The sequence below is a fragment of the Pleuronectes platessa genome, chromosome 5 (genome assembly GCF_947347685.1).
Source record: "Pleuronectes platessa chromosome 5, fPlePla1.1, whole genome shotgun sequence".
In the NCBI taxonomy this organism is placed as follows: Eukaryota; Metazoa; Chordata; class Actinopteri; order Pleuronectiformes; family Pleuronectidae; genus Pleuronectes; species Pleuronectes platessa.
In genome coordinates this window covers 885,001-901,404 of record NC_070630.1, presented here as the reverse complement: position 1 = coordinate 901,404, position 16,404 = coordinate 885,001, and the positions used below count along the sequence as shown (strand labels likewise).

Genomic DNA, 16,404 nt, shown 5'->3' with positions numbered 1-16,404 from the left:
CAGGAGGCTGAGGAAGAGGAGAGAGATTTTGAAAACTTTATTTTAACATTTTGATCAAAATGAATCAGAGTGAATGACAGGAACTAAACTACGGAAGATGACAAGGGACACGTTAAGTTTTTTTTATCGAAAAAACGGAAGAATACTATTTGGAGAAATATTTTAAAACTTTATTCTCCTCAGAAAATCTGAATTGATTTTTACAACCGAAAAAAAACTTTGTACATGGCACTAATCATCTTCCGTACTCCCACTGTTCTGATAGTCATCAATCAAAGCAAATAGTGTTGAATGAGTAAATAAAGAAAAATGGCTTTTAAGTTGACGTGTCCTTTTTCTTTATTCATCTGATTTTATCTTTTTGAATTCTTCCCTAGTTTTACTGTCATTTCATCCGACTGCTGTGTTTGTCCTCATAAAGAACTTTTATATAAATACAGTTTATCATTTGAATTCATGTGTGAGTGAGTTTCTCACCGACGTGGAGCGAAGAGGTGTCGCTCGTCCATCAGACAGAAATCCTTCAGCTCCATCCTGGTCCTGGTCCTGAACCGGATCCTAACCTGATCCTGTTCCTGAAGCTGACCCCGGTCCTGGTCCTGGTCCTAATCCTGAACCTGATCCTAACCTGATCCTGTTCCTGAGGCTGATCCTGTTCCTGAAGCTGGTCCTGGTCCTGATCCTGATCCTGAACCTGATCCTGAACCCGATCCTGTTCCTGAACGTGAACCTGAACCTGTTCCTGTTCCTGAACCTGTACCCAAACCAGAACCTGATCCTGATCTCAGTGTCCAGTGACAATGTGGGAAATATGGATCAAACTTCTGCCCAGATGAAAGTTTGCCTGAAGTCCTGCTCAGAGAGTCAGGTGATCCAGATCGAGGCTCTGAGCGTCGCTCCCTCATTTATCTCCTGTCATCACAGAGGGGGCGGGGCAGAGCCTGCAGGATGAGCCAATCATCATGCGGATTGACTTCCCTCCTGTATCATCTCTATCGGTGGGACAGTGACAGATGTAGGCCACAGGAGATCTGAAGCTCTTCATCGTCTGAGCAACTCGTCATCATCAACCAATCAATGATGAAATCATTGATTGTGTTAATGAAAAAAACTGAGATGATCCTGCTGCTTAGGCATCACACACACACACACACACACACACACACACACACACACACACAGACACACACACACACACACACACACACACACACACACTCACTCAGACATAATCTCCCCTCAGACAGAGCTCAGATCAGTCTCACCTACATCTGCTGTCTCCTCACATCTGAATATCTCGGTCTGTGGCTCTTTCATTAACATCACTTTGCTTCCTTCACTTCCTGTCACTTGATTCCCTGCCTGTGATTGGTCGGGGACTCGATGATGTGGTGCTGGATTCTGTTCTTGTTCCCGACACCGTTCACACCTGCTCACCTCCGTCAGATCGGACTCGACCCAAAGCCACAGAAACAGCCGAGTGAAGGCTGCTGGGTAATATGTGGCGTGTCAGCCGGTGCTTATACTGTTTTTTTAAAGGTCATGTGACTGAACACAAACACCACGACGTCAGGAATGTGATAATTGGCTCTGAACATGATGTCATCACTTCTACAGCAGGTCTTATTTTGTTGTTTGTTATGAACTTCCTTCGTTGATCAGACGTGTTTGTTTCATGGAACTTTAATCAGATGCTTTATAACATCACTCCTCCAGAGAGGATCATGGGAACGTTCCAGCCTCCAGCATCACACTGGCCCTTCTGGAGAAGTGAAAGCTGATATTCTGCTGGCTCACAGGTTCATCCTCAGGACTGGGTGAACCTCAGTAATCCCATTAAGGCTGCCTGTGTGTGTGTGTGTGTTTGTGTGTGTGTGTGTGTGTGTGTGTGTGTGTTTGTGTGTGCGGATTGGCCTACAACATAAAGGGCTTACAGCTGGATCTACATAAACAGGTAATGCTGCCTGTGGACAATTGGAGGATGTGTCAGGTGCGTGTCACCAGTTAGCGTTAGCACCATGCTAATGCCACCAGAGGAACAGTGAAAACAAACCAGTAACTTACTGGGCCTCTGTTCCTCCCTGACCAGACTTTGAGCAGCTGGAGTTGGGATTTGAACCAGTAACCTTCCTCTCGGTTCTACGTCCTTCAGACCAGACACAAAAAAAAACTCACAAACACAGTTTCACTGAAAGTGTGTGTGCAAATATATTTTCATTTCTTTTCATACAAACCACAACAATACAAAAGTGAATCATCAAACATAAAAATTTGCAGTTTAAAAAACACCAGAGACGACAATTCAAACACTTATAAGACAGTGTGTGTGTGTGTGTGTGTGTGTGTGTGTGTGTGTACAGTGCACGGTATACTGAGAAGGAATCAGCTCGTTTACTACAACAGAAAAAATCATAAAACACAAACTCTTACAGGCGGAAACAGATAATGTGAATCACTATGAACACAATGTGACTGGATGCAGCTCCCAGGACAGAATCTGAGGATTTTAAACCAAAGATAAATCTAAATGGAATCAAGCACATTGGGATCAATATCCTCGAGAATCACATCCTGACTCAGCAGAGCGCCACCCGCAGGTCAAACTCCTCATCACAGTGTTTCAGTAAAGCTGAGGTTCTGCACATGTTCCTGACGTGTTCCTGACGTGTTCTGTATCAGAATCAGTGTCTCTGGACATGTTCTGGATCTTCTCCTGCAGCCTCCTGGTGAAATGTCTGTAAATGTCAGAGTGAGTCCATGTGAGGAAGAAGCAGGACAATGTGTGGAAGCTTCTGGAATGAGAGTTCCCAGATGTTCGTGTTGTTGTGAACGAGTCGGACCCGGATCATCTCCTGCTGCTGCTTCACACCTGAAACTGTCCACACACCTTTTTCTAGAGGTGATGAGTGAAAACTTCTTCACTGACTTTGTGACAACTTGTGTCGTTTACAGTGAAGCAGCGTTTCTGGATTCAGGAACAAATATGGAAAGTTAACGTTTAAAAACATTATATTTCGTTAATCATTCATTAATAAAGTCAGACAATATTTTCTTTTACACGTCTGTAGACGACACATTCAATCTCTCAATCAGTGAACACATTGGTGTTGTATATCGATGTTCATATATTTAATGTATGTGTGTATTTAATGTTGTAGATACAATGATCAGAATGAAAACAGATCTGTAACAACTAGAGCTGCAGTCGATGATTCAGCGACCGACAGCAAACACTTTGATTATCGATCATTTAAGTCGTCTGATCTATTGTCAGCCTCTTATGTGAAGATTGAATCTTTACGGGTTCGAGGCTCCAGGTCACATGTCGACTCTGAGTTCATCACTGTGCTTATGAAACATGGTGAAATTAATAACTTGGGTTTGTTTGACCTGAAAACGTCTTTGCTTCTGTCTTCTGAGTTAAAATGTAAAAAGTACAACAATCAAACTAAAACCGATTCTTCCTCTACTTCACAACTCTGCACGTCTTTTCTTCAGACCTTTAAAAAACAACAGACGTCCTGATGTGTCGTCAGGAACATGTGACATGTGACCGGTTGTATTGTGAGGCTAAGAGAGTTAGCCTGGTTTGTGCTGCGAGGCTAATTAGAGTTAGCCTGGTTTGTACTGCGAGGCTAATAAGAGTTAGCCTGGTTTGAATGGTGATGCTAATTAGAGTTAGCCTGGTTTGTATTGTGATGCTAATTAGAGTTAGCCTGGTTTGTGCTGCGAGGCTAATAAGAGTTAGCCTGGTTTGAATGGTGATGCTAATTAGAGTTAGCCTGGTTTGAATGGTGATGCTAATTAGAGTTAGCCTGGTTTGTATTGTGAGGCTAATTAGAGTTAGCCTGGTTTGTACTGCGAGGCTAATTCGAGTTAGCCTGGTTTGAATGGTGATGCTAATTCGAGTTAGCCTGGTTTGAATGGTGATGCTAATTAGAGTTAGCCTGGTTTGAATGGTGATGCTAATTCGAGTTAGCCTGGTTTGAATGGTGATGCTAATTAGAGTTAGCCTGGTTTGAATGGTGATGCTAATTCGAGTTAGCCTGGTTTGTATTGTGAGGCTAATTAGAGTTAGCCTGGTTTGTATTGTGATGCTAATTAGAGTTAGCCTGGTTTGTATAGTGATGCTAATTAGAGTTAGCCTGGTTTGTATAGTGATGCTAATTAGAGTTAGCCTGGTTTGTACTGAAAGCCTGGTTTCAGTTTCTGGGTCAAATAAACCGGGCCGGACAGAAACTGATGAATAAAATGACTCTTGATATAAAGTCTGACCCGGCCCAGTTCAGCTCGGCCTGGTTTAGTGCAATCTGCAGTTCTAAAGTCCAGTTCGTTTATCCTGGTTGAGTATAGTTTGTCAATCTGGTCCTGAAGTAAAACCCAGACCAGTTGAGTGTCCTGTAGTCCGCCCCGGTCTGTCCCGGGGTCCAGTCCCTGGCTGGTCCTGGTCCTGGTCGGTCCTGGTCCTGGTCCTGGTCCTGGTCCTGGTCCTGGTCTACGCGGCCACGCAGTGGTTGTCCCTGCGCGACATGACGTAGCCTCTCCTGCAGACGCATCGGAACGAGCCGCCGGTGTTCACGCAGCGAGCGTTCACACACGGGAACTCCACGCCCCCCCCGTCCTCACACTCGTTCACATCTGCAACACAACGTTAAATAACGATGACAAACACTTCAGTTCATAATCATTCATGAGAAGATACAAAGAGAAATTACAAAAAATGTGTCACTGCTGTAAAAAAACTGGAAAACTTGAAAATCCTGAAGCTTAAAACGTCCTGATACATAAACATGTGTATTTATACATGTGTATTTGTACATGTGTAAACACACAGCTCAGCGTTCAGGCTGTTCTATAACACGTCATGTTACAAACTAGAAACTAGAAGAACTTGAAGCGAAGGAGTTTGTTTGTTTGTGTGTTTTTCTTTTGTGAGTCAGAGACAGTAACGTAAACATCTGGAACCCGATCAGCGTGGGCTCTTCGTACCGATGCAGGTCATGGAGGTCATGTCCAGCTCGTAGCCCTGGTAGCAGTCACAGGTGTAACCCTCCGCCACGCGAATACACCGGCCGTTCTCACAGCCGTGCAATATCCCACAATCCTCTGCTGCGCTCAGGCCGCCGTACGACTCGTAACGCCCTGGAAGACAAGATGGAGGAGAGATGAGGGGGGGGGGGACTCTTCTCCTCCATTCAACTTTTTTATTTGAAAAAAATATATTTTTTGTGTGAAAAAAATATAGAGGAAAAACTCACTTTCATACACCCTCCTCAGTGCTCCTCCTCCTCCTCCTCCTCCTCCTCCTCCTCCTCTTACTCTATCTCCTCCTCTTCCTCCTCCTCTCTGCTCAGTAAAGGGTGGGAACGGCGGCCCCGGCCTCCACGTCTCCTCCACCTCCTCCTCCTGGTCGGGGTAGTGCGCCCCGGGCAGCGGAGCCAGGCTGAGAGGAGGGCCGTCCGGCTGGGACGGAGGAGGAGGCCGGGCCCCGAACGCCCTCTCAGCCCGGGGGTCCGGGAGGAGGCGGACGGATGGAGGCCTGGGTGGGGCTCCGTCAGGGGAGGAGTAGTCTCCTTCAGAGTAGAAACCAGTTCTGAGAGACACGAAAGAACAATGTAACTACAGAGACACTTTGATGTTTGTCTTTGTATTTATTTAACTTCTAACACAGTTTCAGTTCTGTTATCAACCATCATGGTTTATTAACTCACAGAAGCTTGAAGATATGCTAATTATAATAATAGCGAGACATGAGACTTTGTCCTTTAATTTCCCCCTTGTCTTTATTGAGTTACTTTATTAACTCACAGAGGAACCTTTATTTAATTGTTACTGTTATATATTTATTATCCTCGTCCACTCACCCGTACTCAGGTCTGCGATAGGCTGCGTCCGGGAGACTGAAGGACGCAGGAGTCCTGTAGCCGGACCTGCTGCCCCCTGCTGGAGAGTAATCGTCATAGTCAGGACGAATGAAGTCTCTGCCGGGAACCACAGCTGGAGGGAAGGAGTCAGGAGTGAAAGGAGGGAAATGAAGAGGAGCTGAGGAGGAGGAGAAAACATCAAATTAATTAAATCAAATATAACTGTAAATATCTGGAAGGAAAATGGAAAAAGTAAATATAATTTTCTTTTTTATTAAATGAATGCTCGTACCTCCTGCTCCTCCTTGTCCACCTCCTCGTCTCACTCCTGTTTCTGATCCGCTCGAATCGGGATAACTTGGAAAGAGAGGAGGGAAGGAGCTGCAGAGAAACGCGTAGTCGTCTGCAGAGAGAAGGAAGTTTACTCCTCCACACTTTCACTGTGTGGAGGAGTCTCTGCAGGAGTCACAGGCTCTCAGCTGCCAACACAGACTGTAGATACAGATAGATGAGCAATCCAAATGAGAGAGTCAGTGTGAGTGTCTCACCGGAGTCGGTGGAGGGACAGAGGGCGCACTCCATCCCCCAGCCCTCCCCGTACAGACAGCAGCAGTCGGTGAAGGTGAACTGGGCGCCCAGCAGGGGGCTCTGACACATGAGGTCTGCAGAGACGTGCTGCCAGCACACAGACAGGTTCTCATCTGGAGGAGGGAGAGAGAGAGAGGGGGGGGGGGGGGGGGAGAGAGAGAGAGAGAGAGAGAGAGAGAGGGAGAGAGGGAGACACGGTCAGTGTCTGGAAGCTCAATGGACAAGTGAAGATACAGGTATGAACAGGAGGTGGCAACAACCTGATCGAGGTTCAGACAGAAGAAGAGGAAGAAGAATAGAAGTTAAATGAAAGGATGTAAAGGGAGGAGGGATGGAGGGATGGAGGGATGGAGGGATGGAGGGACGGAGGGATGGAGGGATGGAGGGACGGAGGGATGGAGGGACAGAGGGATGGAGGGACGGAGGGACGGAGGGATGGAGGGATGGAGGGATGGAGGGACGGAGGGATGGAGGGACGGAGGGATGGAGGGATGGAGGGACGGAGGGATGGAGGGACAGAGGGATGGAGGGACGGAGGGACGGAGGGATGGAGGGATGGAGGGATGGAGGGACGGAGGGATGGAGGGACGGAGGGATGGAGGTACAGAGGGATGGAGGGACGGAGGGACGGAGGGATGGAGGGACAGAGGGACAGAGGGATGGAGGGACGGAGGGATGGAGGGACAGAGGGATGGAGGGATGGAGGGATGGAGGGACGGAGGGAAGGAGGGACGGAGGGACGGAGGGATGGAGGGATGGAGGGATGGAGGGATGGAGTCTTACCCACGGTGAGGTGGGAGGAGTTGACACAGTTTCTCTGTGTGTCATCGAGCACCAGAGGCGGTGGGCAGCTGCAGTAATAAGATCCCACCGTGTTCACACACAATCCTCCAACACAACTCTCCTCCTCACACTCATCGTGATCTGAGACACACAAACACAGGTCAACTTGTGTTCGAGTGTGTGTGTGTGTGCGTTAGCGTGGGTGTGTGTGTGTGTTTGTACCGACACACTCCAGCAGCGTGCTGTTGTAAACATATCCACTGGAGCAGTAGCAGTTGTATCCTGGGATGTTGTTGACACACACTCCGTTCTTACACACCTCAGGGTGGAACCGTTTACACTCATCCACATCTGGAGAACAACGTTCACAACAGGTCAGTGTGACGACTTCTTCACATAAACAAGCACTTCTCCTTCAAAGTGTGTGTGTGTGTGTGTGAGTGTGTGTCTGTGTGTGTGTGAGACCTCTGTAGCTGAAGGCTTCTCGTCCAGTTGTGACATAGCCCCTCCCACTGGGACACAGAGACAGGAAGTCGGCTGCACAGAAACAAACAAGTGTTAAACTGACGTGTTGACATCACAGGAAACAGAAGAGCCGTTAGCCCCTCCCCTTGGCTCTGATTGGTGCCTTACAAAAGTGAGCTTGGATTCTTCGACGCTGTGGCGACCTGTAGGTGGCGCCAGATCGTTTTCTGCCTCGTGTTCTACGGTCGGATCAAAATGTCCGTTTGAACTAATGTGACTAAATAAAGTCAGATCTTAATAAATCCAGCAGAGCCTCTGTCCTCACATGAGATCTGTGACTTTTTCCTGATTCACCCGATAAACAAGAAGCTCCGGCGTCACAGATCAACTTCCTGTGTGTCTCACCTGTGTGGGCGGGGGGGCAGGGCTGGTGCTGGCAGCCCAGCCCCCAGCCCTCGCCCACCGTGCAGCAGCACTCCTGCTGGCTGGTGTTGGTGGCCAGCAGGCTGCAGGTCCCACGCTCCGCCAGGTTGTAGTAGCACTCCCTCAGCTCGCCAGGGCGGGCGGGGGGGAGCGGGGGCGGCACAGGGTCCGACTCCACCGCCCCGACATGAGAGGAGGAGGAGGGGGAGGAAGAGGAGGAGGAAGAGGAGGAGGGGGAGAAAGAGGAGGAGGAAGAGGAGGAGGGGTAGCTGGGGACGATCTCGGCTGCAGGAGGAGAAAGAAGAAGGTCCTGTTGGAGGCTAACGGATTAAAACTAAATCTAATAAACCTCAAGTTTAATTTATATATCAAATGGAGGGATAACATACCAAACGCACTTATCACAAGTGTGTGTGTGTGTGTGTGTGTGTGTGTGTGTGTGTGTACCTGGTAGCACGGTGCTGACACACGTTCTCGTCGTCATGTCGAACTCTCCTCGGTCACACTCACACATGAAGGACCCCTCCACGTTCTCACAGCGAGCTGAACCACACACACCGGCCAGAGACACACACTCGTCCTCATCTGAGAGACGAGGACGGAGGAAGAGGAGAAAACGTGTCAACAAGAGCAACGACTGTGTGACCGCTGTCCCTCATTTGTCTCAATGAGGACGTCCTCCTGTCTCTGTGGGCTGTGGCTGAGATGTGAACCCAACACGTACCGACACAGGAGCTCCCGTCTGCGGTGGAGGTGAAGCCGCGGTCGCACACACACAGGTGCGTCCCGATCAGGTTCTGACAGAAGGCGTGGTCCCCACAGGACGTCTTATTGGCACACTCGTTAATATCTGAGGGACAGTTACACTCAAATAAATCTCTTTAGACCCAACTACTTTCTCTCTAAAGACAACTGTACATAATACATCTGCCCTCTAAATCTGAGCTGGAACGTTATATTTATATAACGAGAAGAAAAACAGGAAGTAAACAAAGATCCTCATGAAAGACAGAAGATAAAAGAAGAGGAGAGAAAGTGAAGGAACCTGAATCACTAAGAGTCCTTTTGTCCTTTCACTTCTCTGGAGGGCTTTTATTGTGAAACAGGAAATGCTGACCTCCGTGGGAGGGACTCACCGACACACCTGCCCTGGTACACCTGGTAGCCCGGTTCACAGGAAGTGAGGCAGCGGTACGAACCGATGGTGTTTTCACAACGCTGCGAGTCGCACACCGCCCCCCCGGACGCTACACACTCGTCAACATCTGGAAGAACAACACAAGTCACAGTGTCTTCCTGTAGGAATTTATCCAAGTTCTTGGAACCGAGTCACTAACACTCCCGTCGGTGACCTATGACCTGTGTGTGTGTGTGTGTGTGAGTGTGTGTGTGTACCGATGCAGGTGGTGCTTTCAGGGTTGGAGGTGAAGCCGGGTTGACACTGACAGTAGAAGGAACCTTCAGTGTTCACACAGCGGCCGTCCACACACACGCCCGACTTCGCACACTCATCCACATCTACAGAGAGAGAAAGGCCGTCACTACACTCAACACACACACACAAAACACACACACACACACACACACACACACACACACACACACACACACACACACACACACTGAGATCCATGACGCTGAACTCACCGAGGCAGGACGTCCCGTTGTCGCTCAGCGTGAATCCCTGAGAACACACACATGTGTAGGATCCAGGTGTGTTCACACACTCGCCTCTGGGGAAACAGAACTCCCCCTCCAGACACTCGTTAATGTCTGAGGACACACACACACACACACACACACACACACACACACACACACACACACACGTGAAAACCTAATTAACATGATGGTTATTACACTTGTGTGAATATTTAATTCTGGTGACAACACAACATCTACTTTGATTCTTAAGTTTGGTCCATGTCCCACTGCAGCCTGCCACCAGGGGGCGATCAAGGTAATTTGGCTTCACTTAAAGGAGCCTTCATGTCGTCCATCTTTATTTACAGCCTTGTTACTGCTTTCCTCTCACCTCTGCACTGCCTCCCCAGGCCGGAGGTTCGATACCCGGGCAGACAGTCGCACCTGAAGGAGCCGACGGTGTTCACACACACTCGCTCGGCCTCGCACCCCCCAGCGCTCGCACACTCGTCCACATCTGAAGGAGCGAGAGGGGGCGCGGCATTTTTAACACTTTTATTTATTCATTGATACAGCAACTGTATGTGAGTGTGTGTCTCTGTGTGTGTGTGTGTGTGTTACCTTGGCAGGAGCCATCTTGGCTGCTGTACCCAGGCTGACAGGACACACAGTGGTACGACCCCACAGTGTTCACACACTGCTGACCCGGACACTGAGACACCTGCACACACTCGTCCACATCTGCCACACACACACACACGTATATACACACACAAACACACGCACACAAACACACACACACACACACACACACAAACATATGCACACACACGTACGCAGAGACGACATTTCATTTTGACATCAGCCCCTGATGAAGTCAAGGTTTAGAAACTGTTTTTCAACGTGGAAAGTGTTTTGTGTGTGTGTGTGTGCATGTGTGTGTGCATGTGTGTGTGCTTGTGTGTGTGCATGTGTGTGTGCATGTGTGTGTGTATGTACCTGTACACACTCTGTTCACACTGTGGTATCCCTGCTGACAGTCCATACAGCTGTATGATCCGTCCGTGTTCTCACACTGTTGACCAGGACAAGACTCACTGTTCTCACACTCGTTTACATCTGCAGAGATAGAGGGGGGGAGGGGGGGGGGGGGGGGTGAGGGAGGGCAGTGTGTGTGTGTCTGTGTGTGTGTGTGTGTTGACATGTACCTGTACACTGTCGGTTGGTCAGAGTGTAACCTGGTCGACAGGACACACAGCGGTATGATCCCATCGAGTTCACACACATCTGACCAGGACACTGAGAGGGCTCCGCACACTCATCTATGTCTGAACACACACACAAACACACACACACACAGACAAACACACACACACACACACCAGTCGTTATGCTAAGCTAACAGACTGTAGCAGCAGGTTCAGTGTCACTTGTCTCTACCTGTGCAGGTGTTGTTCTGGAGCCGGTGCCCGGTGTGGCAGACACAGCGGTAGCTCCCGGGGGTGTTCTCACAGCGAGCGCTGGAGCACGGAGCCTGAAGACACTCGTCCACGTCTGAGGACAAGAGACACCAGAGGTTTGGATCAACAGAGACAACCAGAGGCCCCTGAAGGCCCCTGAGGCAGGAGCCGACGACCCCGAGGGTCACGACCTGATTCTCAGGAAGAACAGATCCACTTCAGGAAGTTATTGTAGTCGTAGACATGTGTCCTTCAGTTAGGGTTAGTTGACCTTCAGTTGTCCTTCAGTTGTCTTTCAGTGGTCCTTCAGTTGTCCTTCAGTTGTCCTTCAGTTGTCCTTCAGTTGTCCTTCAGTTGTCTTTCAGTTGTCCTTCAGTTGTCCTTCAGTTGTCTTTCAGTTGTCCTTCAGTTGTCCTTCAGTTGTCTTTCAGTTGTCCTTCAGTTGTCCTTCAGTTGTCCTTCAGTTGTCTTTCAGTTGTCCTTCAGTTGTCCTTCAGTTGTCTTTCAGTTGTCCTTCAGTTGTCCTTCAGTTGTCTTTCAGTTGTCCTTCAGTTGTCCTTCAGTTGTCCTTCAGTTGTCCTTCAGTTGTCTTTCAGTTGTCCTTCAGTTGTCCTTCAGTTGTCCTTCAGTTGTCTTTCAGTTGTCCTGGTCTTCTCTCAGAGCCGTTTCATGTGGTGCCCGAAGCTTTGCCTCTTTTATTTTATTTGTCTTACAATAAAATTCGTATAAACACTCTGGCTCTGATTGGTCAAAAGATCCCAAAACAAAGACAATGTGTGTGTGTGTGTGTGTGTGTCTGAGTGTGTTACCTGTGCAGAGTTGTTTGATCAGTCCATACCCCGGCGGACAGGAGGCACAGCGGTACGACCCCTGAGTGTTGACACACTCCTGACCAGGACACTGCAGAGGGTCCTCACACTCGTCCACATCTGAACACACACACACACACACTTAGTCACCGTTCTTCTGGTTCATGTGTGTAACGGGGACACACACACACACACACTTAGTCACGTTGTTCTGGTTCATGTGTGTAATGGGGACACACACACACACACTTAGTCACCGTTCTTCTGGTTCATGTGTGTAACGGGGACACACACACACACACTTAGTCACTTTGTTCTGGTTCATGTGTGTAACGGGGACACACACACACACACACACACACACACACTCGTCTCACCTGTGCACGAGTGTCCTGTGAGCCTGTAACCAAGGCGACAGACACACCTGTAGCTGCCCGGTGTGTTGTCACAGCGACCGGTCCTACAGGGGGACAACTGGCACTCGTCCACGTCTGAGGACAGAGAGACAGAGAGACAGTGAGACAGAGAGACAGAGTCTCTGATTGGAGAGACTCAGAGACTCAGAGACTCAGAGACAGAGAGACAGAGAGACAGAGACACTGATTGGAGAGACTCAGAGACTCAGAGACAGAGAGACAGAGAGACAGAGACACTGATTGGAGAGACTCAGAGACTCAGAGACAGAGAGACAGAGAGACAGAGACACTGATTGGAGAGACTCAGAGACTCAGAGACAGAGAGACAGAGAGACAGAGACACTGATTGGAGAGACTCAGAGACTCAGAGACTCAGAGACAGAGAGACAGAAAGAAAGACACAATGAGTCTCTGAGCGCCTCAGAGAGTCAGAGACAGAGAGACAGAGAGACAGTGAGTCAGAGACAGAGAGTCAGAGACAGAGAGACAGAGACAGAGAGACAGAGACAGAGAGACAGAGAGACAGAGACAGAGAGACAGTGAGACAGAGACTCAGAGAGACAGAGACAGAGAGACAGAGACAGAGAGACAGAGACAGAGAGACAGAGAGACAGAGACAGAGAGACAGTGAGACAGAGAGACAGAGAGACAGAGACAGAGAGACAGTGAGACAGAGACTCAGAGAGACAGAGACAGAGAGACAGAGACAGAGAGACAGAGACAGAGAGACAGAGAGACAGAGACAGAGAGACAGTGAGACAGAGACTCAGAGAGACAGAGACAGAGAGACAGAGACAGAGAGACAGAGACAGAGAGACAGAGAGACAGAGACAGAGAGACAGTGAGACAGAGAGACAGAGAGACAGAGACAGAGAGACAGTGAGACAGAGACTCAGAGAGACAGAGACAGAGAGACAGAGAGACAGAGACTCAGAGAGACAGAGACAGAGAGTCAGAGACAGAGAGTCAGAGACAGAGAGACAGACAGAGAGAGGCTGAGTCTGTGTCGTCCACTTCTGAGGACGACACAGAGGAAGTCAACAGGACAACAGGAAGTCTCCATTACCTTGACAGCTGGTCTGCTCTCCACTGCTCCGGTATCCAGACGGACACACACACCTGTAGCTTCCCACGGTGTTCACACACTCTCCCACCACACACACTCCTGGAGACTGCACACACTCATTCACATCTACACACAAACACACACACACACACACATTTTACTAATAATGTTTCTTTGATGTATACATAAATGGACAAAGGACATATATATATATATATATATATAAATGTATCATTTATATAAAAATGATTTGTGCAACACAGACAAGAGACGCACAAGATGATTTATGTGTGTGTGTGTGTGTGTGTGTGTGTGTTACCTTGGCAGTACGTGCGCTGAGTGTTGGGTTGGTATCCCTGATCACACACACAAGTGTGTTTCCCACTCGGCTGATCCACACAGAGGCCACGCCCACATACACCTGGCTTGGTCTCACACACACCTCGCACTGCTGCAGACAAACACACACACACACACACACACACAAACACGCACACACACGTAAACATATCAATATAATATCAAAGAGCTTTGGGATAATTCGTTTTTATGACTATTTAAGATACAAAATGTATCATCATAACTCTGTGTGTGTGTGTGTGTGTGTGTGTGTGTGTGTGTGTGTGTGTGTGTATACATCTCTATAATCATAACACACTGATCAAAATTCTTCTATGTGCAAAATCAATATTAGAAAACTCTCAGGAGTTGTGGTCGCCCTCTTGTTCCTTTCCAACACATGAACACTCGTCCTCTCTGCTCAGGCTGTGGTTCGGGTCAGGATCTCACTCTGGACCTTTCTGGGTCAGGATCTCACTCTGGACCCTTCTGGGTCTGGACCTCACTCTGGACCTTTCTGGGTCTGGACCTCACTCTGGACCCTTCTTGGTCAGGATCTCACTCTGGACCTTTCTGGGTCTGGTAATCACTCTGGACCCTTCTGGGTCAGGATCTCACTCTGGACCGTTCTGGGTCAGGATCTCACTATGGACCCTTCTGAGTCTGGTAATCACTCTGGACCCTTCTGGGTCAGGATCTCACTCTGGACCGTTCTGGGTCAGGATCTCACTCTGGACCCTTCTGGGTCTGGACCTCACTCTGGACCCTTCTGGGTCAGGATCTCACTCTGGACCCTTCTGGGCCTGGTACTCACTCTGGACCCTTCTGGGTCTGGTACTCACTCTGGACTCTGCTGGGCCTGGTTGTTGGGCTGACAGCTGGCCTGTTCTCCAGAGGGGGGAGCTCTTGATGGGGTCTGGACCCATGCTCGGGGTTCTGTGGCTGGGCAGGAGCAGGGAGAGTGTCCCCTCTTGCTTGAGGGTGGTCGGGTCGAGACCCGGAGGAGGAGCGACCGCCGGCTGAGAACAGAAACCACAACATTTCTCACACAGGTCATGAACACACTGTAACACAGCTCTTCTCTCTGAGCTTACCCTGACTCCCAGTGGATGGGGGCTGTGGTCTTGGATGTGATGGAGCAGATCCAGGTCGGACCTGTTGGGTCCCAGCTCTGCCAGGAGTCGGGGGTTTGTCCTGGGGGGTCGAGGATCCGGCGCTGCTGGACTGTACCGTCCTGGTGGAGGGGGAGCTGGTGGCCGGGCGGGCCTGAGGCTGAGATGGATGCCGGGGAGTCGGAGGTGGAACGGGTCTGGTACCAGCTGATCCAGAGCTCAGTGAAGTGCTCTGTCCACCAGAGGACGGGGGTTTCTGCCTGGAGGCTCCAGCACTGCTGGATCCAGAATCAGGAGCTGGTGGAGGAAGACAACGTGTCACATGGGTCGATGTGATGAATGTAGTGTGTCTCAGGCCGGTCCACTGCAGCTACCCTGGTTGTCCTGGTTGCTGTGGTTCACCAGTGTGACCCCTCGGCCCCCCAGCTGCTCGTGGACCCTCTGGTTGAACTGCAGGGCTGAAGCTGAGTAGTGATAACCAGGCCCGGCTGGACAGATCTCCTTAAAGGCCACTGAGGAGGAGACAGAGGGACGAGTGAGGACGCTCTGTCTCAGTTCAGACACAAACATCTGAAAACAAAGAGATCCAACACTTCCTGCTGCTTTTCACATTAAAAGCTCATCCCTGCAAGGCTCCACATCATCTGCAATCCAGGTCCAGCCCAACACACCTGGACGGACTTATGAGGTGACCACTCACACACACTGTCTGTCGGTGTAAACATCTAAATAACATCTGGTCTCCTCCACATGTGAACAGCTGCATCATGTAAGACACAGAAATGAGCTGAACAGCAGCTGTTAGCGAGGACGACGGAGGAGGTCCCACTGGATCCACATGCTGAGTCTCATCCCGACTGATCCAGCTCGATCCAAACCCCCCAGCACCCACTGGAGGGCGCGGCCTGAGGAAGCATCTCTGAGGTCCAAGGTTCTTCTCACCACGGCTGCACCTTGAGACGGGGACAGACGCTCACCCTGACGAGTCCCACAACCAACGGGACCAGGGAGCTGATGATGGCACCACTAGATAAGAGTGAGGATCCACAAAGAGATGCACTTCCTCCTGAAGGGGACTTACATGTCAGAACCACATTTCTTCATCATCTAATGATCTGAGACATTTAATGTGGACACCAACCTGAACCAAAGTAGGGACATCTCTGGCAGTCGGGACCCCAGGCTTTGCCGACCCGGCTGCAGCAGCAGATCTGTTTGGTGATGTTCCTGAGGATGGGCAAGGAGCAGGAGGACGGACCCCGACCCGAGCCCAGGACCCGGAAACACTGACCCTTCTCCTCCGATATCACACTCTGGGCTGGAGAGGACACACACAGAGGGACACAGGGTCATACAGAGACATGCCGGAGCCCGTCTCAGAGCGCACCATGCAGCGTCATGCTCGGGTCCATTCAGGCAGGACGGCCCGGAGTGG

General features: G+C 49.7%; 1 protein-coding gene across 1 annotated transcript in view; it reads right to left on the bottom strand.

Annotated features, from left to right (window-relative positions):
- Positions 1 to 2,183: 2,183 nt before the first annotated feature.
- The window catches only part of LOC128440156 (latent-transforming growth factor beta-binding protein 4), a 31,007-nt gene continuing 16,786 nt past the window's right edge, over positions 2,184 to 16,404 (bottom strand). The window contains 28 exon segments of the mRNA XM_053422778.1: positions 2,184 to 4,638; positions 4,990 to 5,142; positions 5,259 to 5,593; positions 5,865 to 6,042; positions 6,157 to 6,267; positions 6,413 to 6,565; positions 7,236 to 7,376; positions 7,458 to 7,586; positions 7,701 to 7,772; positions 8,106 to 8,408; positions 8,571 to 8,708; positions 8,848 to 8,973; positions 9,260 to 9,388; positions 9,519 to 9,641; positions 9,771 to 9,896; positions 10,159 to 10,284; positions 10,389 to 10,508; positions 10,767 to 10,886; positions 10,976 to 11,095; positions 11,208 to 11,321; positions 12,037 to 12,156; positions 12,414 to 12,527; positions 13,519 to 13,644; positions 13,838 to 13,969; positions 14,700 to 14,876; positions 14,952 to 15,266; positions 15,344 to 15,481; positions 16,111 to 16,287. Of these exon segments, the coding sequence (XP_053278753.1) occupies positions 4,496 to 4,638; positions 4,990 to 5,142; positions 5,259 to 5,593; positions 5,865 to 6,042; positions 6,157 to 6,267; positions 6,413 to 6,565; positions 7,236 to 7,376; positions 7,458 to 7,586; positions 7,701 to 7,772; positions 8,106 to 8,408; positions 8,571 to 8,708; positions 8,848 to 8,973; positions 9,260 to 9,388; positions 9,519 to 9,641; positions 9,771 to 9,896; positions 10,159 to 10,284; positions 10,389 to 10,508; positions 10,767 to 10,886; positions 10,976 to 11,095; positions 11,208 to 11,321; positions 12,037 to 12,156; positions 12,414 to 12,527; positions 13,519 to 13,644; positions 13,838 to 13,969; positions 14,700 to 14,876; positions 14,952 to 15,266; positions 15,344 to 15,481; positions 16,111 to 16,287 (4,259 nt within the window). The 3' untranslated portion in view covers positions 2,184 to 4,495.